Here is a 20,548-nt window from a genome sequence, read left to right as displayed (position 1 = left end):
TCTCTATGTTGTGCTTCTGATTGGCTAAGGAGGTGTCAATCAAAAGCTAGGAGAGTAAAGTGGGCTGGAGGGACTGTAAGAAGGTGCTGGAGACGGTGTGACAAAGGGCAGGGTGACAGTGGAGCCTACCGGCCGCCTCCTCCGGGACCGGGCGAGACCCCGAGCGAGACATGAAGTGTGAGAACTGCACCAAGTCGGTGAGCACCCCCCTGCGATAATGGTTGCGCCCAGGTCGCCTGCTGACGTCACCAGAGCCTCCTGCTGGTGTGATGTCACTACACACTCATTATATTATATAACATTATACTGCACTGGGGGCTGCTGGGATTTAGAGGAGCCTTCTATGGCTGATATATGGTTAACCCCTGAGTGGCCAGAGCCCCACACACCTAGAGATGTGTCTGTGTATGGTGGGAGGGCTTATTTACACATGTATGGGATATATATAAATATATAGACTACAATTCCCATCATCCCTGGAGAGGCAGAGCTAAAGCTGTCTAGGCATGATGGGAGTTGTAGTTTTACAGTAGTTGGAGGGGGTGAAGGTTCCCTGTCCCTGCACTAACCTGTGGCCCCTCCGCTATTGTATTACTGCAGCTCCCATCATATCCTGAAAGCTGAAGTCTTAGGGATGATGGGAGTTGTAGTTTAGTAACCAGTAAGGACCTATAGGAGGCTGAAGGGTGTCAGGGTATGCTGGGAGTTGTAGTTGTGTAGTCATTACGGACCCACAGAAGGCTGAGAGGGTGTGATGGGAGTTGTAGTTGTTGTGTAGTCAGTACGGACCCACAGAAGGCTGAGAGGGCATGATGGGAGTTGTAGTTGTTGTGTAGTCAGTATGGACCCACAGAAGGCTGACAGGGTATGCTGGGAGTTGTAGTTGTTGTGTAGTCATTACGGACCCACAGAAGGCTGACAGGGCATGATGGGAGTTGTAGTTGTTGTGTAGTCATTACGGACCCACAGAAGGCTGAGAGGGCATGATGGGAGTTGTAGTTGTTGTGTAGTCATTATGGACCCACAGAAGGCTGAGAGGGCATGATGGGAGTTGTAGTTTTACAACTATTATGGACCTACTGGAAAACATCAAGGACCCATAAAACCTAAAGTCTATCGGGGCATGATGGGAGTTGTAGTTCAGCCTCAGGTTGGGGGTCACCAGCAGAAATCTTACTTAATAAACTATTGTTCAGTCTCTTTTCTCTTTTTCCTCTAATTTGGCCCCAGATTGTGACCCCCCCCCCCCTGTAGGTGACAGGTCCCATGTAACCAGAGAGCATTGTTGTTCTGGCAGGATGGCCTCTCCTCCTCCTCCTCCTCCTCCTCCTCCTCACACAAAATATTTTGTCAAGGGCGACAACAAGGGAAGGAGGGGACGAGGGCAAATATTGTGAGAGTGTTGTCACCGACGTCATGTGACCTGATCTGCTCTTTATAAATAAAAGATGTTTTTGTAACTTTTTTTCACCGAAAAGCAAAAAGACAATTTTTTTTCCCTCTATAAAGGTAATAAAAAAATATCTATCTATCTATCTCCTATCTATCTATCTATCTATCTATCTATCTATCTATCTATCTATCTCCTATCTATCTATCTATCTATCTATCTCCTATCTATCTATCTATCTATCTATCTCCTATCTATCTATCTATCTATCTATCTCCTATCTATCTATCTATCTATCTCCTATCTATCTATCTATCTATCTCCTATCTATCTATCTATCTATCTATCTATCTATCTATCTATCTCCTATCTATCTCCTATCTATCTATCTATCTCCTATCTATCTCCTATCTATCTATCTATCTATCTATCTCCTATCTATCTATCTATCTATCTATCTATCTCCTATCTATCTATCTATCTATCTATCTATCTATCTATCTATCTATCTATCTATCTATCTCCTATCTATCTCCTATCTATCTATCTATCTCCTATCTATCTATCTATCTATCTATCTATCTATCTCCTATCTATCTCCTATCTATCTATCTATCTCCTATCTATCTATCTATCTATCTATCTCCTATCTATCTATCTATCTCCTATCTATCTATCTATCTATCTCCTATCTATCTATCTATCTATCTATCTCCTATCTATCTATCTATCTATCTATCTCCTATCTATCTATCTATCTCCTATCTATCTCCTATCTATCTATCTATCTATCTCCTATCTATCTATCTATCTCCTATCTATCTCCTATCTATCTATCTATCTATCTATCTCCTATCTATCTATCTATCTATCTATCTATCTATCTATCTATCTATCTATCTATCTCCTATCTATCTATCTATCTATCTATCTATCTATCTATCTATCTCCTATCTATCTCCTATCTATCTATCTATCTCCTATCTATCTATCTATCTATCTATCTATCTCCTATCTATCTCCTATCTATCTATCTATCTCCTATCTATCTCCTATCTATCTATCTATCTATCTATCTCCTATCTATCTATCTCCTATCTATCTATCTATCTATCTCCTATCTATCTATCTATCTCCTATCTATCTCCTATCTATCTATCTATCTATCTATCTCCTATCTATCTATCTATCTATCTATCTATCTATCTATCTATCTATCTATCTCCTATCTATCTATCTATCTATCTATCTATCTACTATCTATCTATCTATCTCCTATCTATCTATCTATCTATCTATCTATCTCCTATCTATCTCCTATCTATCTATCTATCTCCTATCTATCTCCTATCTATCTATCTATCTATCTATCTCCTATCTATCTATCTCCTATCTATCTATCTATCTATCTATCTATCTCCTATCTATCTATCTATCTCCTATCTATCTATCTATCTATCTATCTATCTATCTATCTCCTATCTATCTATCTATCTATCTATCTCCTATCTATCTATCTATCTATCTATCTATCTCCTATCTATCTATCTATCTCCTATCTATCTATCTCCTATCTATCTATCTCCTATCTATCTATCTCCTATCTATCTATCTATCTATCTATCTATCTATCTCCTATCTATCTATCTATCTCCTATCTATCTATCTGCTATCTATCTATCTATCTATCTATCTTCGTATAGTGGTGCTGTGGTGCGTGCCGCCCGGCATCAGTGCGGTAACATGATAGTTGGTGATACGTGTGATTTGTGGTGCTGGGGGTGTCAAGCAACAGACGTGATTCTACTTGTGTTTCACCTGCATAAATTATACAGAATTATAGAGGAAACCTTAGTCAGTTGTGTGTGTGTGTGTGTGTGTGTGTATATATATATAAGTGGTGCCTTGGATTACGAGCATAAGAAATGACTGATATGCAGACAATTGGTTCCCCACCCCAAAAATAATTTATTATTCTGAATAACAGATGAAACAAACATTTATAAACAGCAGAATCTGTGATATTATAGGTTACTGTACAGTAATGGAGAGGATGGGAAACACAAGGGCGGACAGAGACTGCAGGGAGCATGAAGGAATGAGCAGGGCAGATGTGGGCACATACATGCAGCACTCTCTGTCCGGGGAGAGAGGGGTTACAGCTATGGAGAGATTACCTTCACAGTCCTGTCCTCTGATGTAAGCCCCAGCCTGAGGTGGATCTGCTATGATTTGGAAGGTGAGGGAGACCTCCTGGGTCACAGTACAGTGCTGTAGACCCTGCTATGCAGACCACGCCCCTCCCCCACTCCTCCTCCCACCCAGTACAGGGAGCTCTTACACCAAAGCAATGCTCTTACACCAAGTCACAATTTTGAAAAACTGTGAGCTCTTAAACCAAAACACTCTTAATCCAAGTTACTCTTAAACCAAAGTACCACTGTATGTGTATGTATATAGATGTGTTTGTGCATCTTGATGTGTATATAGATAGATATATTGTATATAGTCACTCATACAGTGCTGTGCCCATTGACTGAAAAAAGTGATAATTCTTTATGCTACTTCTCACATATTTCTTCCCCCCCCCAGGAATGTAGCAAGAAGAAGAAGAAGAGCAGCGTGGATGATGCGGAGCTGTCGCAGCCGCTGCCCCTGGAGGACGGGGACGAGGTGAGAGAGGGACGCGGCCGTCTTATCTCAGGACCGTCCATGTGCGGCTGTAGATGGGGGCTGATGGGCCGTCACACACCCATCCTCTGAGCCTTATCTGGTCCCGTCACCCCCCGCCCTGGGCCAGACGGAACGCCCTAATTAACTTCAGGATTTGAAAGAAGAAAATGAAAAAGCAAAAGCCTCCCAGTCCTCATTAGATAACCCCCCCCCCCCCATATTCCTGTTGTAGACCCTTCCCCCATACTAAGACAGTGTTGTTCTTTTAAACAGTTTTGTTTAATTTTCCCATTTTAATTTTTTAATTTAGAAAAGTGAGTTTCACCGCCTGGCCGATTCCCGCATCTTCCTGAGTGACTGCCTGGCCTGCGGGAACTGTGTGACCTCGGAAGAAGGAGCCAAGATCTTCGCCCAGAACCAGAAGGAGCTTTTCAAGGTCTTAAGTCTTAATAAGGTACGGGTGTAGGGAGCGCGGTCTCTGCTATTGGCACGTCAGTGATTGCAGTTACTTGTCTTACATGATAACACATCCAGAGCTGCATTCACAATTCTGCTGGCTTCTCTTTGGAATCTGTCACTGCTCCGGATACATGGATATGGCCCTAACAGTTTAAAGGATTTTCACTCATGGCTCATTGTCAGAGGCCGTCTGTATGATATGGTGGGTGGACTTGTCCCCAGGTCTCAGCAGTACTTGACATAGTGACATCTATAGGAGGGTTGCTGTGCTTGGTACTGCCACTGTGCCAAATACTTAACCTAAGCTGTGACTTGAGAATCCCTTTAAGTTGTTGGCTGAGTGTCTGTTATGGAGCATCAGCAGATTCCGAGCAGCAGTCATCAGAATATGTCGGTGTTCAAACACTTCTCCCTGAAGTTTTTTTCGATACTCTTACATTGCTCGGTATCTTAACAAAATCAGGGGAGATAACTATCGGCTTAACTATTCTTCTGCTGTCAGTTATTGAAGGTGTTTGGCACCAACGTTTACAGGAGCGGGGACTACCATCATAATGACGGGAGTCCCAGCTCTAAACGGGAGCTCCTCTTGGGCTCCCCGCCATGAAGTTCCTGGGTGCCCCCTGGGAGAGCCGATAGGGTGACCCGGAGCTCCTGCACAGGAATATCTTCCATCCCCAGGTGTCTCCTATGCAGCAGAGTGCACCAGCCGCCTGGGGAGGGAGGACGTCCCTGTGCTGGAGCTCCAGGGCACCCAGGAATGCCCAGAAATCTGTCTCTAGTAACGGCTTTATCAGGACAAATTACAGGAAGTGGAGGTTAGGTTTGCTATGTGACTTCAGCTGAAGATGATCCATACTGTTCCTCAAAAGTAAATCAAGGTTTCCCTTTCATCTGTGATCACTCATAAAGTTCAGGGCAGCGCTCCCCGGGGGACTGTAATCTCCCCCTCCCTTTTAGCCTCTCAGCAGCAAAAACAACAGCAGCAGCTCAGTGCTTAGTGTAACCCCTTCCTTGCTGTGATGCTGCTGCTTTCCCTTTCAGCTTACATAGCACCTTACAAGCCCAGTGCATTAGTAAACCCTTCTCCTCTACATGTCATCCACAGTAGTATACTATGTAACTCATCAGTTCAGCGTAGTGCTAGCCTGTTCAGTACAGTGCACAAAGTCATAGTATAGCAGAGAGGAGTATGTGCCGTGATTGGCCAGAGAAGTAAGGGGAAGAAAGTCCATATATATGTACAGCGCAGTTGTGGTACCAACCTCCGAAATGGAGAGAAGGAGTAACAGCTGTGAAATCATTGGTTTTTGTGACCTCACTGGTTTTCCATTTCTCTTCTAGAAATGTGACACTTCCCTCCATAGACTAGTGGTGGCGTCGGTCAGTCCACAGTCCGTGCCTTATTTTGCAGTCAAGTTCCAGCTGTCCGTCTGTGAGGCGGCCAGGAAGCTCTGCGGCTTCCTCAAGAGTCTAGGTGAGTAGGTGTGACATGTGAAGCCGTACTTATCAAAACTAGAGTCGAGGGAACTTTGAACGTCGAGTCCTTCCCAACCCGAGCGTGCCGCACTTCATTAGCGCCATCTTTTCAGGGCAGCTTTAGGACTTTATCCAACTTCAGCAGCCACCGCTAATCAAATGCCACATGCTGAGCTATACTCTAACAGAACTGTGCAGGAGAAGAGGAGATGGGAGAAACGCAAAGGAGGAGACTTATCAAACATGGTGTAAAGTGAGACTGGCTCAGTCACCCCTAGCAACCAATCAGATTCTACTGAGTCTGTGGGGAATGAGAGGTGGAATCTGATTGGTTGCTATGGGTGACTGAGCCAGTTTAACTTTACACCATGTTTGATAAATTTCCCCAAAAATGTTAAAGGGGTACTCCGGTAAAAAAAAAATCTTTCAAATCAACTGGTGTCAGAAAGTTATAAAGATTTGTAATTTACTTCTATTTAAATATCTACGCTCCTCCGACACTTATGAACTGCTGTATGTCCTGCAGGAAGTAGTACGGTATTTTCTTTCCAGTCTGACACAGTGCTCTCTGCTGCCACCTCTGTCCATATCAGGAACTGTCCAGAGCAGGAGAGGTTTTCTATGGGGATTTGCTAATGCTCTGGACAGTTCCTGACATGGACAGAGGTGGCAGCAGAGAGCACTGTGTCAGACTAGAAATAATACACCACTTCCGGCAGAAGATACATCAGCTGATAAGTAAAAAAAAAAAAATTTAATAGAAGAAAATTACAAACCTATATAACTTTCTGACACCAGTTGATTTAAAAGAAAAAAGATTTTTGCCAGAGTACCCCTTTTAAAGTGGTAAAGTCGCACACTGCCCCAGTGAAACATCATATACGTTGTGTTCCCCTCAGGCGTCCATCATGTGTTCGATACAACGATCGCTGCAGATTTCAGCATCCTGGAGACCCAGAGGAACTTCATCCAAAGGTTTAGGCGGCAGACGCAGGACGAGCACGCCTTCCCCATGTTTGCCTCCGCCTGTCCTGGTAAGCAGTGTGCTTGGATGTCTACTACTATCTTGGCTTGTGTGGGGAGAGTGGGTGAACGCTGACATTATGTATCACCGGAGACGATAAGCAGCCGCTCATGTTCATATAAATTAATATAAACCCATTTAAAGAGATTATCAAAGATTAGAAAATTGTAGCTGCTTTCTTCTACAAAAAGCGCCACCCCCTGTGTTCAGGTTGTTTCTGGTATTACAACTCCCTTCACTTCTATACAACTGAGCGGCGCTGTTTCTGTAAGAAAGCAGTCATGTTTTTCTAATACTTTAAGAAAAAAATTCTTGATCTCTTCTTTCCCTCCAGAATAATTTATGCTGTTCACAATTTTGCACCTTTAAGGGACGTGATTGCTTCCACCTCTGTCACTTGCCCCGGGACCCTCGCGGACGCACCATTACTGTTTGGTTATTTATAGGGTTAACATTCCAGTTTTCTAACAGCCTTGTGAGAGAAGAGCTGTCAAGACGTCATGGCCGCCTGAGGCCAAGACTGCAGATAAGGGAGAATTGTCTGAAGGTGCTGCAGTACGAGAATAGCCGGGATTCTGCTGAGTCATTAGCTTCCCGGTGGCAGCTCTGCAGTGCCTTAATTCTGCCCCAGTGGGGGAAAGGTTAATCTCACCCTATCGCCCCACGTACACATCACATGAGCAGAGGATAGAGAACATCAAACAGCTATTGTTAATTATCTGACTATGACGAGGCCCCTTTAAATTCATATTTAAAGGGGCCTCAGTCTATTATGAAAGTTCTAGAATTTGACTCTAAAATTCCCAGTTTACATTCTTTTCATGAACTGTAAAAGGAACAGAAGTTAAGAGAAGTGGATCTGCTGATGAAGAGTTAATAAAAATAACAAAGGGAAGGAAACAACATTCTGTCTATAGCATTTTCTGGTTAAACCGTGACGCAGCAGAATGTAACAGGATCAGAAACAGACGCCAGATGTTACTAAGAACTAAGGTTATATGTCAGATTATAATATGTAATGATTACCTGATGTACCGCCACCCCTCCCCCACACCAGCTACTGCCTTACATGTAGGAAAATATAGCTACTATTATACTGCTCCTATATACAGAAATATAACTACTATAATACTGCTCCTATATACAAGGATATAACTGCTATAATACTGCCCCTATATACAGGAATATAACTACTATAATACTGCTCCTTTATACAAGGATATAACTGCTATAATACTGCCCTGTATGGACAGTAGTTACCATGTCGCTTGTGTCTTGTAGGGTGGGTACAGTATGCTGAGCGTGTTCTGGGTGACTTGGTAATGCCACACATCTGCACCGCTAAATCGCCACAACAGATTATGGGGTCACTAGTGAAAAGCTACTTTGCGTCACAGAAGGTGAGGTGCCCTTTAAGTTGCTGACTGCGATAACACTGTTTGTAGTAAAGACTCCAGAATACACAAGCGTCTTCTCTTCTAGAATTTATCCCCGGACAAGATATTTCACCTAGCGGTGGCGCCATGTTATGACCGGAAGATGGAGGCCCTGAGAGAAGACTACTACACCGAGCTGTTCAACTGCCGAGACGTGGACTGTGTCCTGACTTCAGGTGAGTGATGAATGTGGAGGGGGCTCAGGGCTCCTGATATACAAATTGAAGGGGTTCTGTTATCAGATGGAGTATCCCTTTAAAGGGGTAGTTCACAAAAAAAAAAACGTCTGGTGCCAGACATTTGTAATTTGCTTTTATTAAAAAATCTTCAGTGTTCCAGTACTTATCAGCTGCTGTAGTTCATGAAGAAAGTGGTGCATTCTTTCCAGTCTAGACAGCAGAAGAGGTTTTCAATGGGGATTTGCTGCTGCTCTGGACAGTTCCTGACATCGACACAGATGGCAGCAGAGAGCACTGTCTCAGACTGAAAAGAATACACCATTTCCTGCAGGACATACAGCAGCTGATAAGTACTGGAAGACTGAAGATTTTTCGGAAGTAAATTACAAATCCCTGTCACTTTCTGGCACCTGTTAATTTAAAACAAAAAAAAAATGCTGAACAACCCTTTTAGATGCATTGGAGAAATCGTATATATAATGGTGCGTTTACACAGACAGATTATCCGACAGATTTTTTTTTTTTAAGCCAAAGCCAGGAATGGGTTAGAAAAGAGAAGAAATCTCAGTGTTTCCTTTATGACCTGTTCTTTATTTATAGTCTGTTCCTGGTTTTGGCTTCAAAAATCTGTCAGATAAATCTGAGTCTCCCCTTTAAGTTGTAGTCTTCTCTGTTGTCAGGAGAGGTGATGCAGATCATGGAGCAGAGGAACACTTCAGTCAAAGATGTGGAGGAATCTCCCCTGGAGAACGTGTAAGTCTTCGGCTTCTGCACCAAGAAATTCCTGGCTGGGAGTTTTTTTTACTTTTTAAAGGGGTTTTTCTTTAGAGGCCAGAATTAGTTGTCCTCCTCCTTCTAAGTAACACTACCAGTCACCCCACGGTAATCCCCTGGCACTCCGGTGTGTCAATCATGTGGACGTGCCACGCTGCACAAATCACATGATTACCGTGTGATGGGAGAATAAAGTCTTGGCACCATTCACTGGCCGGTCAGCAGGGTAATTGTTAATCCTGGTTATCAGCGTACTTTCACTTTTATTCTGAATTATACATATGGTGTTTTTTGTTATTTCTGGGTGGTCATGAATCACTTAAAGACACAGTAACCTTTTTTTTTTTTTTTTTCCCTTTATTATTCACCAAGAAGAGGTGCAGGCTATACACCTCGGTAATCCCGCCACCCCCTGCTATGTGGCACCCATCCACCAGATGGCGCTGACACGCTGCACTACATTACACCTAACCCACAGGTGTCACACTGCGCCCCTATATGCCTGGATAACTGAAGCTTTGGCTGTCAGGCATGATGGGAATTGTAGTTCTGAAACAGCTGATCTAACCCCTCTGCCCCATTAGTACAGTAATGGCGTCTCCGGCACAGTGACCCCTGCACATGAAGACTAGTCACCTAATGCCTCACTGTAGCATTAACCCTTCTAACACTGGTTACAGGAATCACTTGGGAAAATCAATAGCTTTATGGCAGGTGATGGCTAATGATTCACCTCCAGACTGGTGAAACTGGTGCCGTCATGTTGGTTACTGTTTATTTAGGCTGCTAAGGTGGATATATCATAGGTGTGACCATCGCTGTGTAAGAGGGTTCTAAGCTAGGCCATTAGTAAAGACACATGTCTACTTTACCAGCAGAATAATGAGTGCAGCTCTGGAGTATAATATAGGATCTAACTCAGGATCAGTAATGTATGTACACAGTGACCCCACCAGCAGAATAGTGAGTGCAGCTCTGGGGTATAATGCAGGATCAGCAATGTAGTGTAAGAACTCCTTGTCTCTTCTCTGTCTCTAATAATTTTATATACTTACTGTGATATGGTGTGTAAAGGTGGACATCCCCTTTCGGTATATCCCCGGGTGACGTCCTTGTTGTTCCCCGTGCGTCACAGTTATGGTTTTATTCCAGCGAGTGGTTTTGATTTCCTCTTCTTGTATGTGACTTGTGATCAGCGGGGGAGGGGCAGCCTGGTTAATAACCTCATCTTGTCACCAGCTGATGGGTTACGGTTCTTCTCCTCTCTCCCCATCAGCTTTGGAGGTACCACGTGTCAGTTTGTGCGCCATGAAGGTACCAGCTCTGACGGTTACCTCGCCCACGTCTTCCGTCACGCCGCCAAGGAGCTGTTCGGCATGGAGGTGCAAGAAATAACATACAAGACCTTAAAGTGAGTCCATACACGGCCGCAGAGTGTACAGGTATTGTGTACAGGTATTGTAGGAGACCACTGGCCACACCCTGTAACATATACTCTGGCGCTTTTTTTAATTTCTAGGAACAAAGACTTCCAGGAAGTGTGCTTAGAGAAGGATGGCGAGACCGTACTGAGATTTGCCGCCGCTTACGGCTTCCGGAACATTCAGAACATGGTACTTAAACTGCGCAAGGGCAAATTTCACTATCACTTTGTGGAGGTCTTGGCTTGTCCAGGAGGTGAGTACCCAAACATTGTTCTATTTTATGTTATGCTGTTTCTCTGCAAATGTCCCTTTTTAGAATTCAAGTATCAATTGTACGAGTGATTTTTAAGAAACTCTGTAATAGGTTTTATTAAGCAAAAGAGTTTTCTTCTGTACTCAAAAAGCTGTTTTCCTACCTCCTCCCCCTCACTTCAGAAGAAGCAGGATTTCTGTGTCCATTATGCTTTATGGAGAGGGGAGAGGTCAAGGGGGATGGGTGAGCACAGGGAGGAGAAAAGGCAGCCCTGCACGGCACGACATCCTACAATCTTCTTTCACTAAGCTCCCAGGCCAGAACTGAGCTTTTTGACCTGTGAATCCAGCCATGTATTTGCCCAGACAGTCTCCAAACTGTAGAGCTGCTTGTCTTCTCTTCCTGCTCGCTCATCCCCCTGAGCCCCTCCCTCCTCCATAGGTTATAATGGACTCGGCAGAACCCGTCTTCTCTTTGCTCCTCTGTAATTTAGACGATTTTGTCTGATAATGAGCAAATACAAAGTGACAGGGGAGGCTGCAAAACTGCTTTTTGAGTACAGAAATTTTTTGCAAAATATACCCTATTTCAGAGTTTCTTAAAATCGCTTGCACTACTGATTTCTGTGAAAATATAATATATTAAATGGCAGTTACACTTTAAGTATATCTTATAAATTTATTTTTATTTTAGGGGAAAAGTAGGAGATTGCATGGGTTCCGACTCGTAAACCCCCCGGCGATCTCCATATCAGACCCCACCGGCTCTGTTATGAATAGAGCCCCTGGTCATCATGTGACCCGCAGCTCTATTCATTCCTATGGAGAGACGGAAAGAGCAGAGTATGCTGGAAGAGCGATGTACTGTGCTTTTTCTGGCGCGCCATAGGAATGAATAGGGTCGTGTCGTGTGCCAACCCCGGGGCTCTATTCATAACAGAGTCGGTGGGGTCCAATATCCCGCAATGTCCTTCTTTTCTCCTATCCTGTGGATAGGGGAAAAGTAATTTTTTTTCCCGGAGTACCCCTTTAAATAAATAAAAAAATATCTATATCTATATTTCCCTCCCTCATTTTTTTTTCCCTAGGTTGTTTGAATGGTAAAGGCCAGGCCCAGACCTTGGATGGAAAACCCGAGCGAGCACAGCTCCAGGAGATGGAGGCCTTATTCACCAGTGTGCCAGTCCAGAGCCCAGAACACAACCCTCACATACAGGAGTTATACAGCAGCTGGTTGGAGGGTGAGGAGTCCCAAAAATCCCGAGAGACGCTACACACCAAATACGTGCCCGCCGCACCTAACGCAGCCCGTGTGGACATGAAATGGTGATGCCGGAAAGCACAACATCACAGACATGAACTGCAGTAAAAGACGGGTGACTGCCGCCCATACTAGTACGTCCGAGGTCCGGGAGACAAGGATGGAGGACGTTATCCTATATGAAATGTGGGACTGGGTACAGATGAATTTCCCGCAGGCCGTTCTACGTTCTGTGTATATGTCATGTAACATTACGTGTTCTGCCTCGTCCTGCGTCCATTTCTTTTTTTTGCTGCTAGAGACGTCTATGTGGGGTTATACCAGCTGTGTGCATGCCTGTTAACCCCGTCAGTGCCGGAGCGCAGTTGTTTCTCCTATTTATGTAGATCTTGTCCGCATTGCCGTCAAGAAACCAGATTTTTTTTTTTTTTTCTATGTGACGCCCAGGTGGGGGTGAGGGCGGGGGGGGGGGGACTAATTACGATCCGGAATATACCCTAGTGTTCCGACTCCTAGTGTTTTACGTATTGTTTTCCTTTACTTTACTCATCCATCTGTAGTATGTAAGTAGTTTCTTCCATGTCAAAATTACTTTTTTTTTCTTAATTTTATTGTGAAAAAATAATAAAAATATATTTAAAAAAAGCAATCAATTGCAAAACTTGCCTTCATGCCAGCCACCATCTTGAACATGGTGTTAGTGTCTCCCATGAAGACAGGAATCTGCCCCTTATGTTAGGGTTATGATTGCAGTGGTGGTACTTTTCGGGTAATTTTACACACACTTTTTATACGTGTATGCATGTGTCCTCTTGGTATAAAGCAGGAATTGCTGAGCAGATTGGTATACATATTAGTGGGAGAGAAGTTTTAGCATTTATGGTAATCTTACTCATTTAGTGCTAAGGTAGGAGTCCAGTGGGCGGTCCTTTGTAGTGATTGACCGCCCACTGGACTCATAAGTTTTTAAATAAATAACCAGTTATACTGAAACTTCTGCTGCAGAATTACTTATCAGTCTGCTCAGAATAAAATGCTGGAAAACATGGAGTCTGCAAATTCTACAAATCCCATTACCGTACAGATGATAGGGTTGCTAAACCCTAACAAATTCTCATTCTGGTCAATAACCTGAGCTATAAATACTCATTTATTCTTATCTGTTTAGAGGCGTCTTCCTGTTTGTTTGTTTTCTGTCCCAAAAGGAGAAAAAAATTCTACCATGAAAAATCCAAGAAAAAAAATAAAAGAAAAAAAGTGACTTTGCGAGATTTTTAAGTATTTCAAGGTACTTGTCTTGGGTGACGGCCGCACATCAGATCCGAGTCTACTTTTACCTCATTGTTTTATGTCAATGTGGACTTTTTTTTTTTTTTTTTCATGTAGGTTGATGTTTTTGTTTCTGCAATAAAAAAAGAAGCCTTTGAAATTATCTTTGTGTTTTTCTAAATATACATAGGCTGTTTGATCTGTTTACTATTTGAAGTGTTTGTAGAGGCAGGAGTGTTGCACGCTGTCAGTCTTAGCCGCCATCTTGGCAGTACACAATGTTTGCGCTCACACTATTCAGCTACTCCATCAGAAGCGTGGGTGCTTGTGAGATGTTACTGCTGACCTTTTCAAGGGGTTATGCAGGATTTAAAAGAGCACAGCTAATTTTTTGCAAAAACAGTGCCACCCCTGTCCCCAGGTTATGTGTAGTATTACAATTTAGCTCTATTCACTTAAATTGAACTGAGCAGCAAAGTTACACCCAAACTGAAGACGAGAGTGGTGCTGGCCATGTTTTTCTATGCCTGAACAACCCCTTTAACATGGAGAGCCTCAGCCAACCTTCCTTCTATTTTGATGGTTTTAACTATATGGGAAAAGTGCAGATGGTTGCTAGGGATTATTAGCCATAGCATTCGTTTTTGTGATGCTGGGTGGAAGATAAAAGAAAGGATTGGTTAGTTATGATCCTCCCTTCACTTTCAGCATGCCCCTGGGCTGGATGGTGGCAGGGAGAGGGGCGCTGCAGGCCTAGGGCATGGATACTGTAGGCCACAACAGATTGACTTCCCGCCGCAGCAATAAAACTAGTTTTTCTTCAAGATACCGGCACCAGCAGAGCGTTTTGCTTGCGATCATTAGTGTAGCCCCGCCCCTGACAGATCAGCAGCTCCTGGTGACGTCCCGAGCAGCACCACCACTGAGCTCAGTGTGCACCGCAGCGGCTGGGATTGCGTCTGCAAGTGCAGAATACAGATTTGGCCCTCCAGCTGTTGTAAAACTAAAATTCCCATCATGCCAAAAGTCTCAGCTTTGGCTGTCCAGGCATGATGGGAATTGTAGTTTTGCAACAGGTGGAGGGCCGAAGGTTCCCCATCCCTGGCTTTATTGTATACAGGCATCTCTACCACAATGGGCAGAAGATTTATTAATAAAGGGGAGCCCCTGGGTGTCTGTATATGCACCTTCCTGTAAACAGGGGTCTATATACAGTATACAGTAAGGCTTCAGCTCATATACGCTATTGCTCCAGTCCTATATAAGGGCCAGTTCACACTGAGCAAGATCGTCGGAATCCCGCCGTGCTCAGTGTGCTGCAGTAAGTGAATGGGAGAGAGAGCGCGTCCGCCGCTGCCGATCTCTGCTCAAAGAACTAACATGTTCATTCTTTGAGCGGAGAGGAAGCGGACGAGCGCACGCTCTCCCATTTACTCAAAGCAGGACACTGAGTGCGGCGGAATTATGCCGTGTTTCCTCAGTGTGAACTGGCCCTAACATGTTAGTCCTTTGAGCGGAGAGCAGCGGCAGTGGACAAGCGCGCGCCCTCTCAAATTCACTTACAGCAGCAGACTGAGCACGACGGGATTCCGCGTCGGAAAGGTTGGCGGAATTCCGACGCTCTTGCTCAGTGTGAACTGGCCCTAAGTGAGCAGAGCTGCTTTCTTCCCGCCTGTATAATCTTCCTCATGGCTGACATGTCATATGAATAGATACAGTGCCCACCGCCCCTATATCACCTAGTTATATACAGCGGTATAATGTGCCAGAGCAGTTATTTTTATTAGCAGCATCAGGCCTAACCGTAACCTAGCAACAGAGGGCAGCAGCTGTGATATCACACGTGCAATGACATCATCAATTGCTTTATACTTGCTGCAGTTCTTATTCCTTCCAATTTTTTATTTTTGTTGATCGGAGGTCACACTCTAAGGAGGATACTGACTGAGCAGGGGTATGTAGGCCACCTTATACTATACTAATGCGCCAGACTGTGAATATAATATCATTAGATAGATAGATAGATAGATAGATAGATAGATAGATAGATAGATAGATAGACAATTGTTAGATCACGGTAAATAAAATGATGCTTTCAATCTGCAAAGGAGGGAAGAAAAAAAATAAGAGGGTTAACAAAAAAAAAAAGTTCAGGTTCCACCGAGATTTGAACTCGGATCGCTGGATTCAAAGTCCAGAGTGCTAACCATTACACCATGGAACCAGCTGATAGCTGAGGCATGACACACGGCTGATCACTCCCTCTGCCGGCAATCCTCATTACTCTATGCTCTCTGCTGCGCTCCTCTTAGTGATGTGAATGTCATTACATTATACATATAGTTACATGCACGGACAGCCTTATTACTGCACAGCAAATCTCACCTGACCTGCTCTAACACAAGGGGGCGCTGGAACTGTCCTGCGAGATCCAAATCCTTTGTACTGAGAGTGGATCTTGTCAGGACCTACCCCATCCTGTGAATTCCCCTATACCCCCCCCCCCCCCTCCACCCTCCTGATACCCCTCCACCCTCCTGTTGGCTGAGGGATCTTTACTTTTGTCCATTCGCCGCCATTACTTACACATAAGATCCCCGGCTGTATGACCATGCGCCGCAGCTTCTCCTCTATCACCCCCCTGTGGCGGCAGCAGGAACTGCAGCTGTTCCTCGAAGTCCGGTGGTTGGTGACGTCACCGCATCCTGACGTCACCGCTTTTGAGAAAAAAACACTAACTTACGTAATAAATGTACTCCGGGAGGGTTTGCCTCTATATCACCTATTTATATACATCAATATAATGTCCCAGAGCAGTTAGTTTCTATAGCAGCATCAGGCATAACGGTAACCTAGCAACAGAGGGTGGCTGCTGTGATGTCACACGTGTGATGACATCATAAACGGCTTTCCCAATGCTTGTTTTTGTTGACCACATAAGGAGGATACTGTGCAGGGTATGTAGATCACAGCACCAGACTGTGAATATAATCTGACCCATAACATAATGGGGGTCAGAGATATAAGGGGGCACAGATATCGGTGGGCAGAGGTATAAGGGGGCATCAAGTGGTATTTTTGGCTTTCTAAATATGTTAGGAATATTTATATAAAAAAAAAAAAAATCAGGTTCCACCGAGATTTGAACTCGGATCGCTGGATTCAGAGTCCAGAGTGCTAACCATTACACCATGGAACCGGTTAATTTCAAGAAGGGAAAATTCCAGTATAGTTTGATAACGTGCCTCAGTATAGTGGAGCGTTGTAGAGGGTTATTATACACCACGTGGGCATAATATAACCGTGTATCCCTATATGTGGATTTTATAGAATAAATTATACATAGCTATGAAGTAAAGGTAGCTCTCCCATCACAGGCTGAGAGAAGAAGGATGTGCAGTCTCTGGGACAGTGTTCCCCAACCTGTGGCTGCTGCAAAACAGGCATGCTGGGAGGTGGAGTTTGGAACCAGTAGAGAGCCACGTGTTGAGAACTCATTATATCCATTAATATGAATTAGAGTAATAACTAAATTAGATGTATTTTCTTAAAAAAATACTCGTTGTATATATAAAACTGGTAAATGGATTAAAATATAAGGGGAAAAAAAAACTTAGCAGAGGATGGTTTCGATCCATCGACCTCTGGGTTATGGGCCCAGCACGCTTCCGCTGCGCCACTCTGCTTCACGTTCAGCTTCCCTGTTCTGTAGTTATGTAAAGGATGTGCAGCAGCAGTGTCTTATAACCAGCAGAGGGCAGCCGCCTCATACTATGAGCGACTTCTGATCACATGACCTGCTGGTTCGTCTGATCATGAATCATCGGCTGCAGCTTGTCTCCTGAGGTAAAAGTGACCTATTCACCCGTATATTCCCGACCACAGACAGTATATAGCCATATATTCCCGACCACAGACAGTATATAGCCATATATTCCTGACCACAGACAGTATATAGCCATATATTCCTGACCACAGACAGTATATAGCCATATATTCCTGACCACAGACAGTATATAGCCATATATTCCCGACCAGACAGTATATAGCCATATATTCCTGACCACAGATAGTATATAGCCATATATTCCTTACCACAGACAGTATATAGCCATATATTCCCGACCAGACAGTATATAGCCATATATTCCTGACCACAGATAGTATATAGCCATATATTCCTTACCAAAGACAGTATATAGCCATATATTCCTTACCACAGACAGTATAACACACTTTTCCTGCCGTGTGGTGAACATACTGTGTTATATAGTCCGTATCCAGAAGCCTTGCCGCACTCTTCCCAGCATTCACTGCGGTTCGAATACAATTTGCATATTAGCTGCTACCAAAAAGTAAGATCGTTTTACCCCAAATAGTCGATGTTTTGGGGATTTTATACCAGCAGGTAAAAAAACATTTGGTGATATCTTTTAGAATTTTCTAATTTATGTTGAAGAGTGAAAATTTACCTCTCTATAATGTAAGAGTTCTTCCTGTATGGGACTATATATAGCAGTGGGGGAGGCCAGGCAGTCGTGCTCGCTTCGGCAGCACATATACTAAAATTGGAACGATACAGAGAAGATTAGCATGGCCCCTGCGCAAGGATGACACGCAAATTCGTGAAGCGTTCCATATTTTGCGCCAAAATACTTAATTTTTTTTTCTTTCTATGCTGAGAACATTTTTATATCATCTTATAGCAGTAACAGTTTAGGAATAGACTATTCTAGGGTTTTTTTTCTTATGTGACCACAGGCGCCGTGTCGGCACACGTATTTATTGTCATGTGACCACAAACAGTATGTGACCACAGGCGCCATGTCGGCACACGTATTTATTGTCATGTGACCACGTCGGTACATGTACATACTGACTGATGAAAGCGGATATGGATCTGATAAACCCCCCCAGACTGTGGATATAGTTCCGAACTATAACAGTTCCCTCAGCCATGGAGCATATTAGCCTGATGAAGGAAATGTTACGCTCCGGAAACGCGTTGGGTCCACACTGCGTTTTTGCAATCCATTTTTTCATCAGTTTTTTTGCAAAAAAACAGATGAAAAATGAGTTTAAAAAAAACCTGATGCATTTGTGTTCATCCGATTTGATCCGTTTTTCCATCGACTTCCATTATAAAAAAAAAAACGGATCCGTTTTTTTAACGGACACAAAAGTGTCAACACTACTTTTTTGTCCGTTTGAAAAAAAAAAGGATCCGTTCCAATCCGTTTTTTTTTTTTTATAATGGAAGTCACTGGAAAAACGGATCAAATCGGATGCACACAAAAAACGGATGAAAAAAATGGAATGCAAAAATGCAGTGTGAACCCAGCCTTACTATAAATCTTACTTACATGATGTCACGTTAAGTCACAGAGAATACCTACTTAGCATGTGCCTTAGGCTGAGTTCACGCTACGTTTTTGCAATATGTTGTTGGGTTTTTTTTATAATGGAAGTGAATGGAAAAACAGATGCACACAGTTGCATCCGTTTTTTCCATCTGTTTTTCATTGGAAAAACTAACATGCTAAGTAGGTATTCTCTGTGACTTAATCTTTCCAACAGCAAACTGTTTATTTACTTTGTTTAATATATATATATATATATATATATATATATATATATATATATATATAATTTTTTTTACAAGCAGAGAAGGGGAGGGGGGGCAAACCAGCTCAAGCAGAGTTCTGTGGACTGACAATGAGCGGGAAAACAGGGCAACTTGATGGTACATTTTGCCTCCATCCCTAGAGCTCTGATTGTCCACAAAAACCGCAAACTCCTAACAGTGGCCAACAGGTAGGAGAAAGGAGGGAAGGGGTCAGGACATCACAATTAACCCCTTAAATTTTACTAAACTCCTGATAAACTATGAAGGATGCCGCAGGCGGTCAGTGTGCGCCCGCCATGTAACTTGGATGGAGTCTGCATCTAATATACTTATCCTGTAGTACCAGCAATATCCAGTAGGGGGAGTAATTCCCATGTACATGCACTACACTAAATTTGAGGTGGGAGAGGAGTATAACATCCAACATTATAACAAACTTCCATCAACAACACAGAGAAGTGATGGAGACTGTGACAGTCACTTATTTTACAAATCCACAATAGATTCTTTCTTTTTAGCTGTGATGTGTATCTCTGTCTGAATTGGGACTCAGGAGTCTGGCCTATTTTTTCCCGCCTTTTTTGTTCATCAAAGACCTTTGTTCCCAGCATCCTCCAGGACTGGTAACTGATTTGCATATCCAGTTGTAGTCGCGTTCAATACATTCCTGTCCTTTTCCTATATTTCCTCTGGTAAAGATTTTATAGGGAAAACTCCTTGTAGTTGTAGAGAATGAGGGTTCTGATCCTGTGCAGGTTCCTGGTACTGATATTCCTATAGGGGCCCCTCACCATAACCTATAATTCCTGATCACAGGGGACTTTATATAGCAGTGGGGGAGGCCAGGCAGTCGTGCTCGCTTCGGCAGCACATATACTAAAATTGGAACGATACAGAGAAGATTAGCATGGCCCCTGCGCAAGGATGACACGCAAATTCGTGAAGCGTTCCATATTTTGCGCCGTCCCTATAACAAATCACTGGACGCCTGATAACAGAGAACGATGTACGACACCGGAGATCTACACATCACTTGGTGGGAGTCTCAGACACCAAGCAGCTTTCCCTCACGTCTTCCCCGTATACATGCACGTCCAGTTCTCTATAAGCAAAGGGAATTCAGCCGATGCCAGACACTTCTGGCAGCAGCTTATCTCCCCTCAGAACAAAGGGATTATACATTGAAATTCAGCCTGACCCTTCTTCCCCCTGACATCATTGTTAAAAAATCATCACAGCTCCATACATACGAGAGCTTGTCCTTGCTTCCTTAAAAATAAAACCTATACTAACATTCTACCA

General features: G+C 43.4%; 1 protein-coding gene, 1 long non-coding RNA gene and 5 other non-coding genes across 7 annotated transcripts in view; 4 read left to right on the top strand and 3 right to left on the bottom strand.

Moving 5' to 3' along the window:
• Positions 1-55: 55 nt before the first annotated feature.
• On the top strand, positions 56-13,783 carry NARF (nuclear prelamin A recognition factor). Its single transcript, XM_069952992.1, has 11 exons — positions 56-197; positions 3,983-4,063; positions 4,374-4,517; positions 5,867-5,999; positions 6,901-7,035; positions 8,307-8,425; positions 8,508-8,637; positions 9,321-9,393; positions 10,691-10,825; positions 10,934-11,091; positions 12,179-13,783. Exons 1-11 carry the CDS (start codon positions 171-173, stop codon positions 12,418-12,420), a joined length of 1,377 nt encoding a protein of 458 aa, XP_069809093.1. The 5' UTR covers positions 56-170; the 3' UTR covers positions 12,421-13,783.
• A 1,989-nt stretch (positions 13,784-15,772) lies between these two features.
• Positions 15,773-15,844, bottom strand: TRNAQ-UUG (transfer RNA glutamine (anticodon UUG)). The gene has a single exon. It is a non-coding gene; the product is annotated as a tRNA-Gln (tRNA).
• A 903-nt stretch (positions 15,845-16,747) lies between these two features.
• Positions 16,748-16,819, bottom strand: TRNAQ-CUG (transfer RNA glutamine (anticodon CUG)). The gene has a single exon. It is a non-coding gene; the product is annotated as a tRNA-Gln (tRNA).
• A 415-nt stretch (positions 16,820-17,234) lies between these two features.
• TRNAM-CAU (transfer RNA methionine (anticodon CAU)) lies at positions 17,235-17,306 on the bottom strand. The gene has a single exon. It is a non-coding gene; the product is annotated as a tRNA-Met (tRNA).
• A 122-nt stretch (positions 17,307-17,428) lies between these two features.
• Positions 17,429-20,548, top strand: part of LOC138771773 (uncharacterized) — a 63,458-nt gene continuing 60,338 nt past the window's right edge. Inside the window, exon 1 of the long non-coding RNA XR_011359677.1 lies at positions 17,429-17,466. This is a non-coding gene — a long non-coding RNA (uncharacterized lncRNA). The remainder of the gene's footprint in view (positions 17,467-20,548) is intronic.
• Positions 18,159-18,265, top strand: LOC138773184 (U6 spliceosomal RNA). Its single transcript, XR_011359896.1, has one exon. It is a non-coding gene; the product is annotated as a U6 spliceosomal RNA (small nuclear RNA).
• Positions 20,099-20,205, top strand: LOC138773182 (U6 spliceosomal RNA). Its single transcript, XR_011359894.1, has one exon. It is a non-coding gene; the product is annotated as a U6 spliceosomal RNA (small nuclear RNA).

Source organism: Dendropsophus ebraccatus, chromosome 14 (assembly GCF_027789765.1).
Source record: "Dendropsophus ebraccatus isolate aDenEbr1 chromosome 14, aDenEbr1.pat, whole genome shotgun sequence".
NCBI classification, from domain to species: domain Eukaryota; kingdom Metazoa; phylum Chordata; class Amphibia; order Anura; family Hylidae; genus Dendropsophus; species Dendropsophus ebraccatus.
This window is presented reverse-complemented; position numbering and strand designations above follow the sequence as displayed.

What these genes read in the sequence shown, in the direction of transcription:
- NARF (XM_069952992.1), top strand. Translation starts at nt 171, where the DNA reads ATGAAGTGTGAGAACTGCACCAAGTCG. An exon ending in GTTTGCCTCCGCCTGTCCTG is followed by an intron (nt 7,036 to 8,306) that starts GTAAGCAGTGTG and finishes TGTGTCTTGTAG; the next exon opens with GGTGGGTACAGTATGCTGAG. An exon ending in GGACTGTGTCCTGACTTCAG is followed by an intron (nt 8,638 to 9,320) that starts GTGAGTGATGAA and finishes CTCTGTTGTCAG; the next exon opens with GAGAGGTGATGCAGATCATG.